Source organism: Lagopus leucura, unplaced genomic scaffold, assembly GCF_019238085.1.
Source record: "Lagopus leucura isolate 7727_CA_CO unplaced genomic scaffold, USGS_WTPT01 Super-Scaffold_100008, whole genome shotgun sequence".
Classification (NCBI taxonomy): domain Eukaryota; kingdom Metazoa; phylum Chordata; class Aves; order Galliformes; family Phasianidae; genus Lagopus; species Lagopus leucura.
The window spans coordinates 11,628,233-11,651,779 of record NW_024962265.1 but is presented as its reverse complement, the minus strand read 5'-3'; the positions used below and the strand labels follow the sequence as shown (position 1 = coordinate 11,651,779).

General features: G+C 40.4%; 2 protein-coding genes across 2 annotated transcripts in view; one reads left to right on the top strand and one right to left on the bottom strand.

Annotated features, from left to right (window-relative positions):
• Window positions 1-19,829, bottom strand: part of FAM185A (family with sequence similarity 185 member A) — a 41,398-nt gene extending 21,569 nt beyond the window's left edge. Inside the window, exons 1-4 of the mRNA XM_042872419.1 lie at window positions 19,420-19,829; window positions 13,348-13,457; window positions 10,383-10,475; window positions 4,044-4,182 (exon numbers count right to left, since the gene is read on the bottom strand). Coding sequence (XP_042728353.1) covers window positions 4,044-4,182; window positions 10,383-10,475; window positions 13,348-13,457; window positions 19,420-19,786 — 709 coding nt within the window. The 5' untranslated portion in view covers window positions 19,787-19,829. The remainder of the gene's footprint in view (window positions 1-4,043; window positions 4,183-10,382; window positions 10,476-13,347; window positions 13,458-19,419) is intronic.
• Window positions 19,830-20,404: 575 nt separating this feature from the next.
• CCDC146 (coiled-coil domain containing 146) overlaps window positions 20,405-23,547 on the top strand; it is a 71,954-nt gene continuing 68,811 nt past the window's right edge. The window contains exon 1 of the mRNA XM_042872732.1: window positions 20,405-20,438. Within this exon, the coding sequence (XP_042728666.1) occupies window positions 20,405-20,438 (34 nt within the window). The remainder of the gene's footprint in view (window positions 20,439-23,547) is intronic.

The window sequence follows — 23,547 nt, the reverse complement described above, 5'->3', positions numbered from 1 at the left end:
TGAATTCATTGTTTCAAGCACATACTGCACAAAATACTGAGCTGTTCTGCAAATTACATTTGAAACAATTTTTCAGTGGATTTGAAAGAGGCTTGGCTTCATTGTTGGGTTTTTACTTTGCTTTTTTTTTTTTTTTTTTTTAGAGCACACAATAATTACCTCATCCTTCTCCCCATCTTATCATTACTAGTATTTACTTTTATACAATCTACAAAACAACCCTAGCATTTCATCAGCCAGCAACTCCCAGAGATTACACACAATCTGAATATAGCACTCATATAGGACTTGTGGATTTGCCGCTCTGCTTGTTTTTGTGGTTTTCTTTCTCCCTTCTGTTTTGTTAAACAGTTCCTTGAAGAACATTAAATGTTTAGAAATCAAAATCATATCAATCACAAACACATTGTCACATTGCATATGACTAAAATTGCATAATGTACACATATTAGAGTGATAGGCTGATTTCAAACACCTAGCTAGAACAGAAGTTACTTTTAAAGGAGATGGGAGTTTCCTGCTGTGTCCACAAATAGTGCAGAGAAGTGTATTTTTAGTCAAACACTGAAAAGTCTAAGACCTAATAGTTTCAACAGGAAATTTATTACAGTGGCTTAGTAGTTTTTGATTTGCTTTTCTTCTTCTGAAGAGCTATCTTTTCCACCACATATGAAAAGCTTCAGACTATATAGTTTTGCAAGACAGGGTCAGTGCAAGTCCAAGGAGAAAAGAATATATATATATTCTTTATATATAATATTTCAGCTTTGGGAATATAAATAAGGGCATCACTTTAAATTATGTTATTTCTGTTTCTTCTGTTTGTTTCAGTGACTCTCAAGGAAGCTGGGTTATGCTGATGAAGCATGCAGAAGAGGAATTAAGAACGCCTACATGCATATCATCCTACCTCTACTGTTATGTTTCCTTGCAAGACTGATTAGATTCAACTGGGACCATTTAATCCCTTCACTTCAGTTGTGGCTTAGACTACAGAAACAAACATGTATATTCACTGATATTTCCATGCAAACTAAAATCCCCCATTCTAAGGGCATCTTAAATAATACAGTGACATCAGCTCCAAAACATTCTATAAGAGCATATTTCTGGACACTTCATTCTAACTGTCTAATTGAATAAAAGTTAGTTAGCTCTTACGTAAAAAGGTGCAGTGACCTGCAAAATCATAGAATTATAAATTGGTTGGGGCTGGAAGGAACCTCAAAGATTGCTTAGTCCCACCTCCCTTGTCACAGGCAGAGAAACCTTTCAAAAATCAGGCTGCTTGAAGCCCCATCCAACCTGGCCTTGTGCCTGTCCAAGAATGAGGCACCCACAGCTTCTCTGGGCAGCCTGTGCCAGTGCCTCACAACCTTCATACTGAAGCATTTCTTCCTTATATCTAATCCATACCTACGCTTCTTTACTTGAAGGCCATTACTCCTTGTCCTATCACTACAAACCCCATAATACAGCCCCCATCCAGTTTTCCTTTGGGCTCCCTTCAGGCAGTAGAAAGCCAATACAAAACCTTCTTAGAGCCTTATTTTTTTTTCCAGGCTGAACAACCCCAACTCTCAGCCAGCTTTCATAGGAGAGATGCTCCAGCCCTCTGATCATCCTCAAAGCCCTTCTCTGGGTGTGCTTCAACAGGACTACATCCTTCTCATGCTGGGAGCCCCAGAGCTGAAGGCAGTAATGCAGGTGGAGGTCTCACAAGAGCAGAGCAGAGAGGAAAAATCACCTCCCTCAACTTGCTGTTCACCCTTCTAATACAGCCCAGGATATGGTTCACTTTTTGGGCTGTAAACACACTGCTGGGTCATGCTGAGTTTCTCATCAACCAACACCCCCAAACTTCTCCTCAGGGCTGCTCCCTGCAATCCCAGCAATGACCATTTGTCATTGGTCTTCTCCTGGACATTCAGCCATTGACCACAACTCTGAGCACAACTATCCAGCCCACTCCTTATTCACCAAATGGTCCATCTGTCTATTCTGTAATTTTGAGACAGTAACATTCACATACCTCCTAGCAAGGGTGAAAATATACACCTCTGCAGACAAGCATTTTTAATTTAACATAAAAGTTATGCTTATGGCATAACTAAGTAAAATTTGAAATTCTGTTTAGATTTTTAATAACTAGAAAAGTACAAACAACAGTCTTGCACTGAGAGAAGGAATAAAATCTCACAGACATTAAGAAATCAAGCTAATAAATTAGAAGTCAGGTGCTAATACTACTTGTATTCATCCTCCTAACAGTAATACAGGTGCTCTGTAAAAAAGCAGTTTTCATTCTCTAGCAAAACCACCAGGTAATTTCAGCATTGTAAGACTTATGTAGACATAATACACACTCAGTTTGTTTAATAAGAAAAGGCCAAGACAGACTTTTGCCTCCTGCTTCTTTGTACTACTCTGGTGGTGTACTTTGTGTGTGTGTGTGTGTGTGTTTTTGTGACAGGGAATTATCTTCTGACGATATGCTCATGCCTCCATAATCTGAGGCACTGGAGAGCAAAAGTACTGAAGACAGAATTACCATTATGGGATTACTTGAGGTCTATAATACACAACCACCGTAGTATTTCTTTAGAGTTGTTTCTAGTCTTTGATTTCCTAATTTTAATTCAGTTCAGGCCCTTCCAGAGCCAAGGTTTCCACTCAAGCCACTAGGATTATACAACCCAGGTTTCAACTACAAAACAAGAGTCATGCAGGTCTGTGAAATTTGAGTTGTGTGTGTGAAAACCATAAACTTTTTCTTAACCATAAACTATTTCTTTTTAAAAGAAACAGCTAAAATACTGTTAGGTGTTCCAGTCCCATTTAGTAGACTGCTCATGAAAATAACTCTGAAGTAATATTAGAAATATCTTGTATAATTTTGAAACAGTTGAACTTGTTTTCACACTGTTCCTTAGTGAAATTACAATGAAGCATTACAAAGGGGGTACGTTATTAACAACAGCTGTTATTTCATCTTTGTATCACAATAAAACAAACTTCTGGATGTGCACAGAGGCATGAACACAAACTCGTTATTCCACAAAAGCATAACTGACAGAAGTCAGAAGAAAAAGCAAAAACCTCAACAGCTTACTGGCTGGAAGTACCAGTAGCAGAACAGCCCACACGTTATACAAATACAACAAAAAAATCATTATTTCTGCCTATGCATGCTGAAGTGAACTTTACTTAACAGGTTTAGAAAACAATTTTGTCTACTATAAATGGACAATGGAGAATCATTTCTGGAACAAGATAACAGAAAACCGCTAAAAATTGCAGCAAATTGCTTATAAATGTATAGCTAGAAACTTGAACTTGGATGGGTCTCAGTAATTTTCACAGCCTGTAACATCTTCCACTTTGCTTTACTTGTTAAATCATCACAATTGCATTATGGTACAGTCAGGGAATTTCATTAAATTAGAAAAAATAAACATTAGGTTACAATGCTGACTATTGTTTATATCAAAAGACTAATAAATAAATTAATAAATTAAGTTCTAGATAAATGACAGTAAAGGGCAGATGGATGAGACTCCCTCCTCCATCCCTGCAGATAACAAAAGCTGTTACCACTCTGTTACTATACAGTGTCAGTACACAGACAGAAAGAGACTGCTTTATTTTACTCATAGGTAAGGTAGATCGTACAGCTTCTATGAAGATTTGTTATAGAACTTAGCTGTATGTCAAAGATCTTAGCAAAAATAGTCTTTTTTAGTATAATTGTCATTGCTTCTTTGAAAAATATTTTGACCTCATTAGTATATGTTTTATGTTTGCTTCCTATTCCATCTGTGTGCTTACAAAATTCTTTTCAAAAATAAATACAACATAATACGTGGTAAGTTCACCCTTCTCAATTAAGTACCTAGCAAATACAGGATTGCTTTGCTCACATACCGTGCGCAGCTGACTATACAGAGATAGACTACAGCATTAGTCCTTTTGTTACTGTGAACATTATGAATACCTTCAAAGCAGCTACATTTTTGACAGAATTTCCCTAACTCAGCTCTTACCATGAATACTTCCCAGCAGAATATCACCTGCTACTGAAGAGAGAGATGAAGATTCTGCATAGAGATACTTAGTTTTCAGGAGCCCATCTTCTGTGGATATGTTGATAGATGCCCCCTGCAGCTTCTCTATGTTCACGCTCTAAGAAATAAAAATAATGGAAAACATAGTGGTTTGAAAAGGCAAAGTGAAATAACAGAATTAGGAGAAAACAAATGGATAATTGTTGGTGCAGAACAAGCAAAGCTCCTCATTACAAATATTTTCATCTAAGAGCTCTGACAAACAAGTTGGTAATTCTTTACAGCATTTCTATGAATTGTTGCATCCATCAGACAAGTGAATAACAAACAGATAAATGGAAAGAAAAGCTCAATTTATTTAAAAAACAAAACAAAAAAAAAAACAAAACAAAAAAAAAACTTTGCTTTGGAAATTAGCTCTCATTATTAAAGCTACTTCTTTAATGTTCATGCATCATTAGGACACTTAAGGCACTGGGAATCAAGTTTTCTGGCACCAAATACCGAAACACCCACAGGCTTTCTTGTTAACATAAAAATCTGCACAAAGAGCTGTAATTTGTTCACCCTGTAGGCACAGCCTTGGTGAATGTTTGAGATTACAAAAGAGCCACAGCTGCCCTTAGCTGTGGCTAACAATCAGCAAAACCATTCATTTTACTGTCCTCTATATTTGGAGGTAAGCCCCAAGCTACAAAAAGCCTTAAAAACAAGTGACAGCATCTGTTTCTTTTCAGCAGAAACGGAGAAAAGGGAGAACATTTCAAAAGTTGCACTGTGGATGGATTTGGGGAATAAAAAGTGGTAAGAGTTACCTACATACAAGTAACTAGTTGTGATACAATCTAAGCCCATTTGAACAGAACAGAATAAGTTGCATTCTCATATGTGACTACCATGTAATTTACTTCTACTCTTCTTCAGTTAAACTTGATTCATGATTCATGTGACAGGTCATATCATACTTAAACATTTTGTTGTTACTTTGCTTATACCAAATTCAAATGAATTGCACAAAATTATTATCACGTGGAATGACATATGGCCTTTTTAATCAAGTTGTGCCTTAAGTCAATTGAAATTCATGTTGTCAATTTAACATTATCATCTTCTGGAAAAAAAGTCAGTACAAAAAAAGCAAGTCTGCTGCTCCTTTCCTTGTTATGTTATATACAGAGCAGGAGTAAGAGATATTCTGACAAACCAGTATTACACAGATTCCACAGAATACTGTGTTACAAGAGATTAGCTAAAGAAACTGATTTGGCATGGGATTGCAGCACAGCTAAATTATACTGTGATCATAGCACTCCATACATAAAAAGTTTTATGGGGCCCTTTTTCCTTAAGCAAAGTTATAGAATGGAGCCTCGCAGTAAGACATTTTACATTATATAATACTAGAATACACAGTACATCTCACATAGTGTAATAAACAGTGTTAATCTGCAAGAAACTCTGATTACAGAAGTGTAGTGCTAGAATTACAGATATGTGACAGCCAGCATCTACAATCCCTGTAGATACCACTGCTTTTATAGCAATGCTACAGAATCTAAGCATCAACAGCAAACTGAAAATGATATTAAGGTGGCATAATTTGAAGCTACAGCAACCTGTTGCTACAGAAGTGACAGAAATTTGAATTTTGACACTTGTAATCAAACTTTAACAGTAGAGACATCGAAAAAAATTAACTGCATCCTTCTCACAAAATACTCTGCTATTCCCTTAGTCATTGGCCCTGAGGATGACAAAGTATAAAACGGCTAAGGAACAGGCCCAAAGCAACAAATAAAAGAAAAGCCACTATCACATCCATGATCAACAATTTAACCTACTCTGAAGGGAGTTAAGAACAACTTGCAATGCACAGAATCACTTTTTGCAGAGCCATTCCTGCCATCAACAGGACAAAATTAAGAGCTAGCCATGACTTTTGGGAAAAAAAAAATTAAAGAAGTCACTCAGAAAGCAATGCCTCATATTTATTTCCCAGGAAACTACAACAAAGAGCACAACAATGCTGCTTGAGGGAGCAAATTCTCAGCTGAAGAACACTATTTTTCAGCACAGACACCACCATTAGCTACGCATTTTTGCCAGAGATGAACAAGCACCTATGTGCCTCCCTCATAAAAATCTGCACCAGCAGAGGTGACCCATTGCTTCACAACTGCTAGGAAAACATTGCCATGCAGTCATCTTTCATCAGCCCAAACAGATGGAAGTCAGAAGACGCTGAATTGGACTACAGTCCAGGAAAGCCCAGTCAAGGTTGGCAGTGTGTTTCACAGCCTCAAACTGGTATGGAGCATGGCATTTTCTTACTGGAAGAGAAAGGCTGCCTTCTTCCCTGGCCTTGTTGCAGTTCAATCCAGCAGGCAGCTGAGCACCATACAGTCATTGGCTCACCCTGTCCCTTCCCAATGAGTTATCAACATTGCTGTTTTGTTTGTTTGTTTTTTTTTTTTCCCCCAAAATATAAGCATAGCATCATACCAGGCACTACAAACTAAAACAAGTCTGCACCAGCTGAAACTAAGACAGGGCTGACTCCAGAATTTCAAGCCTTCACCTTAGCCAGTGTCACAATGTCACAATGTAGTGGTCAGAGTTGATGGTTTGTCTGAGTTGCAGGAAATCCAGAAGGATCATCACTTTACTATCCCAAAAGACAGTACACATCACTTCACACGCTGAGGGCTGTGTTGGAAGCATTTTCTTCCATGGAGAATTCACATGTCACTACTCCACACGTTGCTGTTTTGGCTCCAGCTCATAGTGGAGAAACCACATCTCATCGCTGGTAATGATGCAATCCATGAAGCTGCTGCCTTCAGCCTTGTATGGTTCAGTAGGTCCTGAGAAACTTGCAGGTGGTGTTCTTTTTGCTTCTTTGTGAACATTTGTGAGACCCAACACAACCTTTGTGATATTCCAACATTGCTGCCATCGTTTCCAGCACACTGAAGCAGATATTCAGCTCTGTACACAGACCCCCAGTTGTAATCTAATTCACGTGGATAAGCTGATTGAGACGCTCTTCATTTCACAGGGTGACAGCTGTGCATGGCCATCCAGAACATAGCTTGTCTTTCATGGTGCTGCCATCATTGCTGAAATGCACCACCCACCACCTCATTATGTTAATTCTGTCTTTGGTCTCCTTGGCCAAAAGGATGGTGCAATTTTATCCACACGGAGGAATTCAATTCCACACCTTTGCTTTGCACGTACTTCCATGTCAGACACCATTTTGTCAGACTGCCCCTCCGCTGCCAGCACAGCAGCAACACATAACAGAATATTGGCTGGAAGATTCAACCTCTACTGCCATACCACCAACATCTGCCTCTGATGTTGTGGGCCAGTGTAATAAGATAGGAGGTATTACTTTCAGAGCAACCCTCAGTTTGGGTGCAAATTGCCTGCCTAGAGGCACCTATTGCCTAAATATTAATATAGCTAAAACAATAACATAGTAAGGTAAATACCTTATGAGGCACCTCATTATAAACAAGCTCATTGATCACTGATAGATCAGTTGCACCTATCTCTTGAAAATCCAAAGCAATAAGATAAGTAATCTAAGTACGTGATAAACAGAAGTAAATGGACAGCACTTCACTGAAAAAAGCCACCAATGCAATGAAAATTTGCTTTAAAATAAACTAAATCTGGGGAAAAAAAAAAAAAAAAGATTGCTCAAAAGACAAAATATTCTAAATAGGAAAAGCATGGAAAAAAAAAAAAAAAAAAAAGGTAGGGCTGCTTTTTACTGAGATGGAATATGTTTTCAATCTCAAATTATTAAGTCCTGGGATTTTTTGGCAGAACACAGATGTTTGACTCTGTTAAATAAGTGATAGAGAGAGGAAAGTCCCTACAGACAGATTAGCTAATGACTCCCCAGTCAAACAGATTTGATTATTTTTGTCCATTGAGCCGCCAGGTTTTCTGGGAAATCTCCCTCCCTTTGGGGTAAAGCTGCAGAGTTACAGTTACTGACTGCATGCTCAAGTTCCATCTGTTTCTTGACCTTTAAAGAAAAAAAGTTAGCCTATCATCATAAATCTGGTTGAATATGTTTTCACACCTGAACATATTTTCAAGATGAAAACTAGCACCTTGCTAAAATAAGACGAACAACTCCTTCCTCACATATTCTGTTTTCCTTGGCTTTGCTTTTTCATGCTATTCTTGGTCAAACATTTTACAAATAGCTTCTCCTTTTCCCCACCTTAAGAATATTCTCTCACATGTGTTCAATGTCTTCCACCACATCCTTCCCCTCCCCAGCTCCAGGAGGGCCTGGAAATGCTGACAGAGCCATTGCTACACAATGACCGCAACTGATGGAAGAAACATCTCATGCAATCACACATGGGAGACGTAATCTAAGCTGATTATTAACTGAAGTTGCCAAGTGAGAGAAGAAATCCTGATATCCTAAGTATGCAACAATTTTTTTTAAATGAGTTCAGTAACACTAACTTAAGTTGTTCCATAGCCACAAATTCCTGTTAAAAATTGTTTACTGCACTTAAGTTACTTCAGTTTTGCAAACAGAGGAGCAACTTCTAACAATATTACGTAGTATATAAACATTTATGATCACAAATAAGAATTTCAGATTAATCTTCATGAAGTCTTTTATTTTTTCAGGACAGGATGTCTGAGGGTGGGGAAAAAAAGCAGATGAATGATATTAAGAATTAAAAGCAAAACCATTACATGTACTTCCACGTAGCTCTAGATCTCATCTCCCTACATATTTTGATCAGCACGATTAAGCTGCTATTTGAAATGAACTGCATGGATTCCAGTGGCATAACAAACTAGTTCTGGGACAAATGACCAGGCAACATGCAACTAATTGAAAGATGACCACCATGCCAGTAGGTTGTGAGGAGCATGAGTCCATGGTGGCCAAAGCACTCTCTAAATAGCATGAAATACTTACTTACCACTGGAAAGTAAGAAGGCCCAAAGGAGTCCACTGACTTAGTAAGAAGGCCCAAAGGGACTAGTAACTGATCTGCACTGATCGGTCCAACAGTGGCAATGACAGAGCACGTTGCAGTCAGAATCTATCCATGCTGCTTTATGCTGACAGGTTTTGCTAGGATTAAATAATGTTCATAAAGAAATAGCAATAGCTCAGCTAGAGCAGCCTTAGGGTTCCTCTCTACATAACAGGAAGGCTAGCATCCACTGAAAAGAAACACAGGTAATTTAATGTTGGCAGTCTACTTTTCATCAGCAGTTCAGAACAGCTCACAGCTGGCTCTACCTAAGTGAGCATGTGACCACAGAATCTAAATGACCAGGTGTGCAACACCATCACACAGCACCTCAGAGGCAATTTTGGACTGAGGGATATTACCAGCTTGGTCTCAATTCTACCCTAGGCTAGAGAAGGCTACCTGAACTCTTTCTGATTCCTTCCAGTTCTGCTGGTTTTAAGGGTACTCACTGATTTTGACAAGAGCACTGCAAGCAATCAAGCTACTTCCAGAACTGGCTCCATGCTTTCACATAGCAATGCTTCAGATCTAATGAATCCTAATGTAACCAGTTGCACAGATATTACAATGGCTTGAATTATAATTCAAGCTGAGCCTAAGAACCAGATCAGGAGTGAAAATATCACATGGGAATCCTAGCTCTGCATTATCCTAAATAATGAAGAATCGACCGCTAGTGGTAAGAAAACCAAGTTATGGTAGTATCAGGCTTGTCTCCTGCTGCCATCTGCTGAAAAAAAAAGGTTATTTCTCTGAAACTTCCTGCTGTCAGGGTTCTTCTCACTGCAGGTCACAGCAGGATTAGATGTGATTGCTTCCTCTGATGCAAAGAAATATACAGAACTTTCTACTCTTCAGTTCTTACAAATCATATAACGCTGGAGGTGAAAAGTATGTGCACATGAATAACGACCTGATATGAGACACTACAATAAACCTAGGTGCCTACTGCAGAATCTAAGTGCCTAAACATCAGCCAACTAAAAAGCTCCAGCTTTAATTTTGTAGGCCCTCACAGATGTGTTGTATCTGCTAGTCCAGCCTCAAGTGGTGACAGAATGATCACATGTTCATTACTACTCTTTCTACAGAGCCTTTTTATAGAACCTTATCCAAACAAAGCATAATATCAGGTAGTGTAGTCAGACAAATATAAGTTAACATTGAAATGACAATCAGCCAGCGATGATCATTAAACATTCCTCAGTGTATGCCCTTAAAAATGTCATCATTTTGCAACAGACAAGCTGAATAAGTGATTGGTGAGAAAGCCTCAATTCTTACTTACACCCTTCCCTGTTGCATGAATATCTGTATTTCCATAGAGCGTTCCAAGACCGATTACTTTGCCGCCATTTGTTCGTATATCGATTTTATGGCTCTGAAAAAAATAATTAAATTCACATGGTTAGGACAACCACAAAGTATCTCCTTTTACAAGTTGTATCACAACTTATACTTCTATCTTCCTGTTTTCTTTTGAACTAACTGCCAGGTGTGTTGCTTGCTTCCAAAGCATTCAAACCTAAAAACATCTTATATTCTACCCAGAAACACAGGTGAAAGAAGGCTGCCAAGTGCAACTTTATTCTCAATGCAGTGTTGCGTCTGTGTTTTTCTGTTTGTTTCTTGAGACTGGCTGCAACCCTCAGTGCTTATGCTTGGAGTAGTTTGTACAGCCATAAATCTATACGACATAGTCCAAGTGCTAACTAACTTTAGGCCTCCAAATAGAACCAGATCCTGCTGTGTTTCACTCAAATACACAGTAAAGTTCAGTATTTTACAAATATCTGTGTTACTGTCTCAAATCTTCCACAAAGAAGCCAAGAAGTCAAAATGCAATAACCCTTATACTCCTGGCTTCTGCATAAAATCAGACAAACAAAAATACCACAAAATACCCATCCAAAAAAAAAGGAAAATGTAAGCAAACTACATTCAAACAAGAGATTTACCACAAATTACAAGACTCTCAGAAAGACTACAAATAGAAAAAGTGGTCTTCAGAGTGGAAAGCAACTATTTTAAGAAGGGAAAAGGAAGAAAAAAAAAAAAAAAAAAAATCACAAAAAATGAAAAGAAAAAAAAAAATCAAAGTTCCCAACATGGAATTCATGAATTCTTATTGTTTCCATACGTTCTGATGAAATAACTCTATCCACGTGGCAGAATCAGGTCTTGTACTGCACTAAAAAATCCAGCCTGAAGTACTTTCAGAATCTTGGGGAAAAAGCCCATGAGATTAAGAACTCTGTTTCTTACTACAGGATATAAATCTTAAACCTACACCAGAAAACTGAGTTACAGCAAAACTTAGAACTATTTTTCTTAAAAATAGGTTAGACAAAATTGACTGTACACAAAAAGATGTAAACAGACAATTGCTTGCACCTGCAAAAACCAAGATGGTTGGTAATTCTCATTCAAATTCTTTAACCTGCTACTTCATAGCTAAGAAACCAAGAAGACTGGCAACATCTTCAGTAGTAGAAAATGTTGAAGCAGTCACAGTGACCAGAACAACAGGTAGATCAATCAGAATCTACCCACAACTCACAAGAACTCTTAGGGTAACTAACTGAGAAAGCAGACTCTTGCAAGCTACTGAAGGTTTATTTAACAAGTACTCCAACTGAAATCCCCAGCTCACTTTCAATTCTTTGCATTTTAAATGACTTCTGCCTTCTGGGACAAGGTCGTTCCTCTCATCTGGAGCCTAAAGGAGCTAAGAAGCTTCCTGTGGTCACCAACACTGCAACACACACACAGGGAAAGGATTATACTTTCTCCTTATTGCTTTCCCTTACATTTTCTTTATTTTCCAAATCAAGCAGGCTCAGCGAGCTGATGGAGAAGAAACAGCAACACTAAGCTCCTCCAGACTACAGTGAGAACACAGAGGAGCAGGGCTCAGAAGCTTCATTTTGCCTACTTCACAGTGTTCTTTTCAGTTCATTAGCGAGCATCACTTCACTGTTGCTTGAAGTCTCTTAGAAAACCATGATTCTTCCATTTTTAAAATTCAACTTTTCTCAAATCTCTTATCTTTCAAGCATCAAAAGATGCTCGTCACATGTAATAGAATTTTGAGGGAGGACAACTTTCACTCAACATTACAAAAACTCAGCAATTTTGATGATATCCTGCGATTACTATCAACAATGCTGGCTAAAATTGCTTTGTTTCTTATATTATGCAGTTTCTCATGGTTTTTGGTTGTGTTATTTTTTTGTTAATATACAGTCCTCATTTTTAACTAAACCTTTAGAATATCTCTTACATACAGCACTGTTAGCTTGTCAAACTTTAGTTACTTTCAAAGATCAATATGGTCAATTAGAATCTGGAAGATACAGACAGACTGTAGTTCACTGGCTATGGAGTAACTCTAGCTCTATGGTACACTGAATTACCACGTAACCTGAACTTCACACTTACGTAGCTGCACGCTACCTAACTACCTCTTATTGTACAGAAAAATGTTGAAAGGCTTTTCATATCTCAGAAATACTTGAAGGAATTACTCCAGGGGGAAAATGAAGTAAAAAAATAAAAATAGGGTGCAATCTCAATTATTCAAGTGAAATTTATTCCAAACAGCACTTACATTGGATATTCTTTGATTATTTCCACAAAAGCATGTCAGCAAATGTGAAGTCGAAAGATCAAGAAAATCAAGGTCATTCACAGCCATGTCACACACGGTGTTTATCGGTATATTCAGTTGGGTACTTCGGACATGTAATTTCCATTTCAAGTTACACATTAATCTAAGGAGTTTCAAAAGCACTGAGACATCAGAATTCAGAAAATAATTTCCCACAGGAAAAAAAAAAAAAAGAAATGATGAAATGATGAGGCATACAGCGAGGTACCTCACAGCGCCATCTAAGCAAACATTACTATTAAGTCTGCTGTTCAAAGAAGGGAATTCCCAGCATTTTTATTTTGGAGGGAGAGTGCAGTAGGGGAGGAGCACAGCAGAAATGATGTTCACTGCTTCCACTGTTCCAGTAGCTTTCAGCTATCAAAGTTGCCCGGACTTCATACTTCATGTTATTTAGTGTTACTGACTTAGCGTTGTAATGGTACGCAATAAATGAAGACACAGTGCTACCCACACACAGTAATACTTAGAAATACCATAGTATTTCTCACCCGTAGAGCTGGCATTTGGCACTTTGCTGTACTGTACTCCATCACACAGTGCCTTTTGAAACAATGATGGCATAGACAAGGGTTCGTCATACCTTTATTGACTGCAAGACACTAGTCCCCTTCTCAGTTTCTATTCTGCAGTTATCACATTCCATTTTCTGAACCTTCACACATCCCGTTCCTGATGTTTTGATATCCAAATCTAGAATTAAAAGAGTTTTATTAGCAACAGAACAGTAAGAATCAGATCTGTTAAATACAGCACTTGATCACAATACAGAGCAACTATACAGAGTAGGATAAAGATAGTAGCTTCTCTAATATAAAGAATCTAATAGCTAAATTCAGCCATCCTTTCAACTGTACAACTAATTACTATCAGCAACCAATAGAGAAAATTGGCTGAACATTACAAGTGGCAGAGTGACCAGCAAGGAATCAGCAGTGTGTGGCCCATTAGTGAAGCTATAATTTCACATACATGAAAACACACACACACAGAAGACATTCCCACACTCCACACTACTATATAGCCACGCTCATCACCATATTTACTAACAATTCTACCTGGACATGGTAGAATAGTTTGTTTGTTCCCATAGTTTGTTCCTATCCCATAGTTTTGGGGTGGAAAGGCTGACAAAGTTGTTCAAAACCATACACAGAGTAACAGAACTCAACTGCAGATGCTGTATTTGTACTGTTAGTCTTCTTAGACCCATATTGCTTCAATAGCATAACATAAAAACAGGTATAAAGGAGTTCACATGTATCATTCCCCCCTACCCTTCTGGAAGGCCTGACTTATTCTCCTGGCATGACAGAGCCTGAATCACCTTACCTTACTAATATTCATTGGCTCTCATAAAAAAAAAGTTCCTGAGTCCTGTAGATAATCTGATTATCAAGTAAGTAATTCATGGGCTCAGAACGTTCCACACAGATCAGCATTTTTGTGCCACTTAAGATCAAGGATGAACTCAAAGGACAGGGAGAAATGTGAGAACCTGCAGTCAGAGAATTCTGACTGTATTAACAATCATTTACATTAATGACCACCACAAACTCTGGCAAGAGTTTATTTTGTTCTATGGAAAAAGGAAGAAAAATAAGTGAGAATAAAAAAAAAAAAAAAATTAAAGATTTAATTGCCACGGCAAGCTAAGAGGTTAAGTTTAGTGAAGGATACACACGCTATGTGAAGGCCACTGCTTCATCAGAAAGAGACCAGCAGAGCTGGTCTGGATAAGCAGGTTTCCCAGAAAGCCTTTTGTTTGTACACCTTTTTCCCTTACTCTACTCATAGAACAGGGAGATGTACAGTCCTCCAAGGTAGAGATATAGTGACTGAGATTTTATCTAATTGAATATTTCTTGAACTTCAAGCCAATTTTAAGAGGTTTTGAAGCATGTAAAAGCGTAAGATTTGACAAGTGTGATTGGTGGCAATCGTCAGAGGCTGCAGAGCCAGCACTATAATGTTTGAATGGCCAAAGCCTAGACAGTTTCACCAGACTAAAAATATCAGAGTAGTATTTGAGCAATTTTCCATCTGATCAGTGCTGATCTGCTGGTTCTCAAGTTGCCAAGGCAGGCAGATAAAACTTTTCTAGGATGCTGTATTTCCTGGGGAGCAGCTGAATTGTTTAAAGGCAGTTCCCAGAGAGACACCAACAGAAGCACTTTTCAGATACCTGAGCTTGAAACAGCATGTCCCTGCACGGCACAAACCTGAAGACAAAAAGGAAAACAAAATGGTTTTTGAAATACAAGCTGTCTTGCTCAAAATTCTCAATTCACTCACCAGAAAACTGCACTTGGAATGGCCTATGTGCAAGACTTCTGCTACTTTGCTTTCAGCGAAGAGAGGGATTACAAAAAGTGATTTGCTTATGCAAACTTTTAAATTCTATCAGCATGGTAAGCCTCCAGCTCTCATCCCTTCTGTCAAAAAGACTCTCACAAGTCCTTGGGGCCAGACAGGATCCACGTGAGGGTGCTAAGGGAGCTGGTAGAAGAGGTTGCTAAGTCCGTTTTAATAATAAAAGATAATGATTCTGCAAGGTATATTCTGGCAGTTATTTGAAAACTATATTAGAAATGTAATCCTAGATGTCCTCTTCTAGCATGGATCTTCAATACTAGTCTGAAGGTTCAAGTGTAAGTTGTCAAGAAAAACAGGATTCCTGGCCTGCAAACACACCATCTTCACAGAGTCACAGTGCACTGCTAGCCTCGATCTACGAAAAAATCAGCAGGAATGGAATGGAATGCTGCTGTCTTCTGAACAAATGACTCAAAAAAAAAAAAAAAAAAAAAAAATTATCCAGCTAAGAGCTGGATAATATTGGTAATGAAACCTCAAACAAGGAGGAGGATATAATTTCAGTGCCAAAGCTCCAAGTTGGCACTGACTGCCAACTTCCACCACACAAACCTTGAAGAACACATATCTCTGAGGTGCAAACAACCCACACCTTGATGTGCGCTGGGAAAACAGACCACTAGCATGGGAACGTAGGCAGGGGTACTCAGAAACACCACCTTTAGCTTTCGTATTTAAACACTTTACCAGCCTACTTCCAAGTGACTCAGCAGCACTGAACACAGGAAGTACTTTATGGTACTGATCCAATTCTCAGTTCACAGAGGAAGCTTACCATTACATGCATATACATGTTAAAATCATTCAGCTTCATTTACTGTGATAGCCTCAGTATTTGCTACTCTGAGCTTGCAAGTCTGTCACATTTAGTAAGTGTGAGCAATCTTTGCTTCCCTACTCAATGGTTGTTTACGCTTAAGAAAAGCAAGATGTGGGTAAAACGTTCATATCTGCTTTCCATTAACATTTATGAAAAAGATAAAGAATCTACATTATTTAGCTAAAACTGAAAGTGATCCTATGGGCTTTCATAAAACTAACGTGGAAGAATTGAATTCTCCAAGGAGAGAACTGACACCACAACAAAAAACACCACAGTGGATTACAAGTTGGCCTAGCACCAGAACACCCTTGAGGACAGAGTGCTGGTATTCTCAGTGAAGCCTTGCCACATTTCAAGCTTCACGGTTCTCCCACATGACTTCAGTATAGAAGCCTGTGTTGTAAGCAGGATGTAGCAGAGAAGAGCATCGGTACAGTCTGCTGAAGGAACGTGTATAATCTTCATCCCTGGAGATTTTCAAAACCTGGAACTAGAAATGTCTGAGGTCCCTTCTAACCTGAATTATCCTATGATTCTAAGAACAGAATAACTATATAGGAAGAGAAGGCAGCTTGTTTACCTTAGGATACTAAATAGAAAGAGATGATTTCAAGGTTAAACAGCACATGCAATTCTAGATACCAAGACACTGAGGAGACACTTCGCTTTGCATGAAGAGCAGATTCACAACCTACAGCTATATACACACACTGCCCCTGAAATAAACAACTAAAATATAGGTAAGCTGAAGTAAAATAAATCAATACAAATTCTGCTAAAGGGAAATTAATTGCCATCTGTCATCTACGCAGGCTAAATGTATCAGAGAGGATGTGTATTATATTGAAAGACTGCCCAATCCAAGACTAGACACTGAGACAGAAACAGAGTCACTTAGTAGACAGGCCAGTAAGGCTAAGTTGCCTCTGGGTTAAAGTATGTATTTAAACTTGTCATCTAGCACCTTCTGCACATGTTCTTTTGGTTGTATGTTGGAGCTTCCTGAATAAGCTCCAACCTAAACTGCTAAAGCTGCTATGAAACACTTCCAAAACCAGAAAGCTAGCTAGAATGCTGGAAAGACATAATGTAAAAACTACTCAACTTCTTACAGTTGACAGATGGGAGCTGAGATAAAAGAGTCTGCACAGGCTGCTGTCAACATCCTCATGCACTCAAGGAAGGACGGAGATAAGCCAGAATGTTCACATGGACTGGATGACCTTGAGCATCTTTCCCAACTTCAGTGACTCTGTGAGTCTAGAGCCATCTAGGATACATTCTAGATTGAGGCACACCTTCCAAGGAGTAAGATCCTGTGCTGATGCACTGATATTTGCTCACAAAACACTTCTTTCCTAACCAAAGGAGAGGAAAAACCCAAACATAAACTCAGAAGACCCCAGAAAATCAAACCAGAACCGAGAGGACACAGAGTGGAACCTTACTGACATGCAGCAATTCTGCTTAACTGGGTACAAAAAATATTTGCATTTTAGGAAATATATCTCTGAATATCTCTGATTAACAGCATGATGAGACAACAGCATCATGCTAATTAAGATGTAACCAACAGCAAGTAGCAGAATTTGACTATAACCCAGACTGTATAGGACACTCGAGTTGTATGATCTTCCCACAACATTAAGCGGAACAATTAGCTTAGAGACCTAAAAGTTAATGAAGCTTATTTCAAGAACGTCAAAAGGAAAAAGACTATCATATGAGACTGTCTGCAGAGCTGGTGATGTTCCAAATATAATAAGAATATAATCTCAAAAACAGGACAAAGGCTAAATGAGTTCTTTGTATTAGAATTCAATGCTGAGAACTTTAGAAGAGGCTCCACACATTGAAACTCTTCATCAAAGCTGAGATTCTCCAGGTCTTAACACAATGAATTGTCTCCTTGCACTCCATAAGAGAGTAACAAGGAGCAACACGAAACACCCCGGAGAAAATGAAGTATAGGTGAAGCCTAATCAGATGAAGGATCTTGGTTTGACTGTATTCCTGGGAGGAACCCTATCAATGAGCTATAGAGAAGTCAAAGTAATGTTTATAATTGCCAGCCAGGAGAAAAAAAAAAAAAAAGCATAAGAACATAACAGATAGACAACTCTTAAAAAAAAAAAAAAAAAAAAAAAAGTAAAATCTACAGAATTCTGATAGAGAGGGCATTTCTGCCACCTAATGTTGCTGCAGTTCAGTAAAAGAGGCAATCAACAGACAATAGCTGTTTAGAAACAACCAACTTGGATTCTCAGAAGGCTTTGACAAGGCCTTTACTTCTATACTTGTTCTCTGTTTTTTTTTAACTATAAACGATGAATTATCCCCAACACTTGGTGAATTTAGAAACAAGTACAAACAGCCAGGTTCATCAACTGACTTATTCAGAGTACTGAAAGCTGACTGACAAATTGTACACCTGCATGATAAAAATCAGAGGAAATTCAATGGCACATCTAATGAATCTGGAGAAAAGAAGGCTGCAGGGTGACCTCATTGCGGTCTTTCAATACCTAAAGAGAGGCTACAAACAGGAGGGGAGTCAACTCTTTGAAAGGGGAGATAACAGCAGGACAAGGGGAAATAGTTTTAAGTTGAGGGAGGGAAGATTTAGGTTGGATGTCAGTGGGAAATTCTTCACAGGAGTAGTGAGGTGCTGCCCAGAGAAGTTGTGGATGCCCTGTCCCTGGAGGTGTTCAAGGCCAGATTGGATGGGGCCTTGGACAGCCTGGTCTAGTATTAAATGGGGAGGATGGTGGACCTACATGTGGTGGGGGGGTTGGAGATTCGTGATCCTTGAGGTATCTTCCAACCCTGGCCATTCTGTGATTCTGTGAATCTCTTTGTCAGAAGACAGGAAGTTTGTCAATCAGCTTTTCACAGACAAGCACTTCTTCCCAGAGCTCCTCTGTGAGTCTGTAACAGGCCATGACAGCTGACAACTGAGAGTACTCCTGGGTGAAGCATTGTTTCTGTCTGTCCAGTTCTTATTCTGCCCTGAGTTAACTGCTGTACACAGCAATGGGCCAGCTGTACTCATCAGAGCAATCAGTATGGCTGTCCTGAGACAAAGCAGGTAACAGTAAACAGATTGAAGGTTCAGCACATCTTTGCCATAAAAGCCTGGAGAAGTGGTAACCAAAAAAAACCACAACACAGTGGCCTAGAAACTCACAGGTGACACATATGAAGCTTATATCGGACGGGATTATTCACCACTACCAGAGCATGGCATAGCACGTCATCTGCTGCAACAGGGCAGCAGATGACTCAGAGCCTTGAATAACCACTCGAAACAAAACAAACGACTTTTCCTTTGGTACGCCGAGGAGTCATGGTGAATCTCAGCTCCCCGCATTAGTTACCCTTCAGGCACTACCGGCAGTCCGAAGCAAGCCGCATCACAGCCCCGCCCCGGCGGAGCCCCACCGCCCCGTCACGCACCGAACTTCCCCGGCGTCCGGACGTCCACGGCAGCCTTGCCGTCCATGCCCTCGGCCGCGATGGCCAGCAGCTGCAACGCCTCGTCGTAGCGCACGCTGACGTGCTCGAGGTGGCGGCGGGCGCTCCGCTCCACGCCGCTGACGGTGACCAACACGCGGTCCGCGCCCGGGTAGCGCTGCGGGTCGAGCGGCCGCACGCTCACCTGACACGGCAGACGCACCCGCAGCCGCCCCCGCGGGCCGACCACCAGCGTCCACTCCTTCAGCGGCTTAGGGCCGCCGAGCTCGGCGGAGCCGCTGCAGCCGCGGCACCACCCGCCCGCCGCTCTCAGTGCGAACGGCGCCCAGCGCGGGGACAGTGCCTGCATGGTGCCGGCAGCACTGCCCGTCCGGCAGCGCTTCGGTAAACAGGCGGCGGCCGTCGGCGAACGCCCCGCCCGCCGCGGAGCCTATTGGGAGTCGTAGTTCGCCGGCGGCTGGAAGGCACTGCCGGTTCCCCGTGCTCATTGGCTGAGGAGAGAGGGAGGAGGGCGCAGAGCAGCCGTGTTCTTCTCGTATTGGTCAGCGGGAAGGATTCTGAGACCAATCGGCAGCCAGGATGAGAGGAAGGCCGGCAAAGGGAGCAGGAGGAGGCGGGTCCGTGTTGCCGTAGCAGCGGGACGCCGCGAGGCGGGTGCGCCGCGCAGGTAGGGTCGGGCGGCGGCGGCGGCAATTCGCGGTCCCTGCGGGGATAATTTACTGAGTTCTCTACAAATGTGTCGTGAAACAGTTATCCCGAGAGGGCAAGCAAGTGGGGAGCAGCGGAGTTCAGTTAAAAAAGCTTTTTCGGTATTCAGTGCCTGCAGTGTAGGATAGTTATAACGGGAAGATGGGGGTGCGGACGTTGCTCCGTGTTTCATCTCAAAAATCGTTAAACGAAGCATAGGAAGGTCCAACCTGCCTTGTGCTGGTTTAGTATGGAGAAATAGAGCTCTGCCGAGACGAAAATGCAGCAACAAGTATCTTGGGACGTGTGGAAGGGTATGAGTTAATTTTTCCAAGATTTGAGAAATTGCCGGTCTTTGAAGAAAGGAAGAAAGGAAGAAGGAAAGGAGAAAGGAGAGGAGAGGGAAAGGGAAAATGAAAGGAAAGGGAAAGGAAAGGAGAGAGAGAGAGAGAAAGAGAGAGAAAGGAAAGGAAGGGAAGGAAAGGAAGGGGAGAAAGGAAGAAAGGGAGAAAGAGAAAGTTAATTGTACGAGTTGTCAGGGAAGCCGGGACAGAGCTGCAGTGTGGGGCACTGCCGCTAGGTGACAGCAGACGCAACAGGTTGGCCGCCCCTTCCCGGTGGGGCGCCGCTCACACATTGCTGCTGGGACGCAGCAGCCGCCGCCTCACCGTGCTCACCGCCACTGGTTGGTCTCTATAAATGCTCAGTAAGCATCAATGAATGTCAATGGGTGCCCTTGTTTCCACATGGAGGAATTCAGTTTTTGCTTTGTACATACTGCCATGTCAGATGCTGACAAGACTGCCCTTTTGCTGCCACGTATTGCACAGCAACAAAATATGACAGAATATTGGTGGGAAGGTTCAAATTTTACTGCCATACCACCGTCTGCCTCTGACATTGTAGGCCAACATAACAAATTAGCAGGCTCTGCTTTCAGAGCAGCCCTCGTCTATTTTGGCTGTAACACTGATTCCATTTCATATTGAATCCTCCCTGCAGAAGTATTCTTGCTGGTGTTAGCTCGTGCTGAGGTTCCTATCTACAAGAACCTGTCTTTTGACTTAACACCCGGTGCTTGAACAAGGTTAGCCTCACTTAGAGCTGGCTGTTCACTTATGTTTCTTCAGCTAAGGCTTAAGAATTTTAGTGTCAGGACATAAGTTTTTAAGCTTATTAAAAATTCCATGCATTTCCACTGTAGAATATTTGCATGGCATTATTGTAATTATTTTTTGTGGTTGGTAATTTATATTTTTCTATATCTTTCCGAACTGCCACTTTTCCTTGAGCCCTCAGAATTTTCAAATCATGAGTAGCGCTTGCTGGTTAGGCAGAGCTTGTTTTGTTTTTTTTCGCTTGGTGTTTCAATGTGTGTGTAGTGATGGAAACGGTTTCTTCTCAGGGTTGAGAGGGCAGAGGCTTAGATTTCAGGGTTGTTTTTTGTTTGTCATGCTACAAGAAATCTTCTGAGGAAATCAAGTTCCTCATGGAAACCAAGTGAAAAGGGAAGTGACAATTCTCACCATTCAAATCATCCGTATCTAACTATGGCTCCAGCAGATGAGGCCTGTGGGTGGCTCAGGGTGATTCCATCCTAAACAGCAGGGACTTGAAAACAAACAGAAATAATGGAATTCATAACAGAATTGTTAAGCAATTGAAAGTATGCAGTGTGTTAACATCTCCCCAGAATAGTTGTCTATGTAGTCACATGTCTAATCAAAGTACTCTGAATTGCATGGAATAATAAATAACCTATTGTAACTATGTAATTTTAATTTCAGCTCTTGCTTAATGTTAGTATAGCTTTGTGTTTTAAAGACACAGCCTTTAGTGCTGAAGCTTTGCCCAGTTAGTACAGAGGTCCTGCTATTTACTAGACTGTAAGCTTTAACTATAGGAAAGAAGCATTAGGAAATAAGATGTTAAGAAATGAAAAGAAAATCACTGTGCCACTGAATAAATCCCCGGTACTCCTATATTACCAATATTTTCTCGTCCCTCTCTTTGAAGAGGATATGATACAGCTGGAACAGACTTGGAGAGGGATGACAAAGACAGCAGAAGGCAGAGAAGGACTTTATTACCAGTAGCAGCAGGTAGGATGAGTTGTTCTGCCTAGAGAAGGGATTACCAAACAGAGAGACTGTGTTGGAAAACAAGTGGCATTGAAAGGTTGAGATTATTATGTGACCCATCCAGCAAAAGAACTAGGAGACATCAAAGAGCCAGATTCAAAACAAACAAAAAGAACTGATGATGCATGTCACGCAGAGGTAAGATGAGAAACTCCATTCTGTCAGATTTTGCAGACATTGACAGTTTAGCATAAGTTCAGGAAAACACCACTGATGGATTCTTCTGTCTGCCCCCTGGCACCCAGTGCTGGCTGGAGGTATGATGGGCTAGACCAGCTTTGGTCTCTCTAGGTATCATTGCTCTGGTGTTCCAGCTGAATTGTGTAACTTTTTTTCTGACTAAACGCTAAGCCAGTTGTCTCATTCTCAGAGCCATGTTTCTTTTTTTAACATTTGTTTGCAAAACTAAGCTACATGGAGGTGCAGATAAATATCCTGTGTCATGCCCAGTAGCTTGGCCGAGGTCCTGTTCATTGTCTCACTGCTCTGGGTGCTGCCTCTCAGCCAGCAGGACAGATGGGAATGTGCTCCTTGACTAACTTCCATCAAAATTAGCCATTTTATCTCATACCATTGGCTTAAAAATAGTAGGCTTCCTTAGCTGATTTTGTCTGAAAAATGGTCCTAAAGCCATTCCTCCAGCAGGTCAGCATTGAGGGAGAAGAAAGGTATCTCCTCCTGCAAGGGAAGGCAGTGGTACCCAGCATCCACTGACATCACTGGCTCAGGAAGGAGATCCGTGTCTATGGCCTTGGTTCAACTCAGTGTGGATTTACACCTATTCTTTTAAACTTGCCTAAACCTTAGCTTTGTGCTCTTGTATGAAACAAGAAAACCTTTAGTGGTTTGGAGTATTTAAATGTCAGTCTACACCAATTTAACTAACTTGGCTTAACTGTAATGGATCTATTTTGTGAGATAACACAATTAAGACAAAGTGTAAAGCGTTAATGAAGTGTAGTTCCCCCAGCAGAGACTTTTATAAATTTGGTGCTTTCTTAGTAAGTCTTAAAGCTGATGCATCTTCATACATAGAGCTTTATGTCTTCATGTTCAGAATGAAATTTTACTGCTTTCACTAGTGTTACTACTTTTTGCAGTTGTCATTTTAGAAAGAGCCAGTACAACTAAACATGACCTTTCTATACTCTTCTCTGGCTTTTGTATTAACGCTGCTGACTGCTGGAGAGAACTGTAAGGTTGCTGGAGTTCATCATTGGAATCTGCATTTGGACTTTTATTGCTGTCCTGAAGCTATTTCACAAGAAATGACCTGGATTCT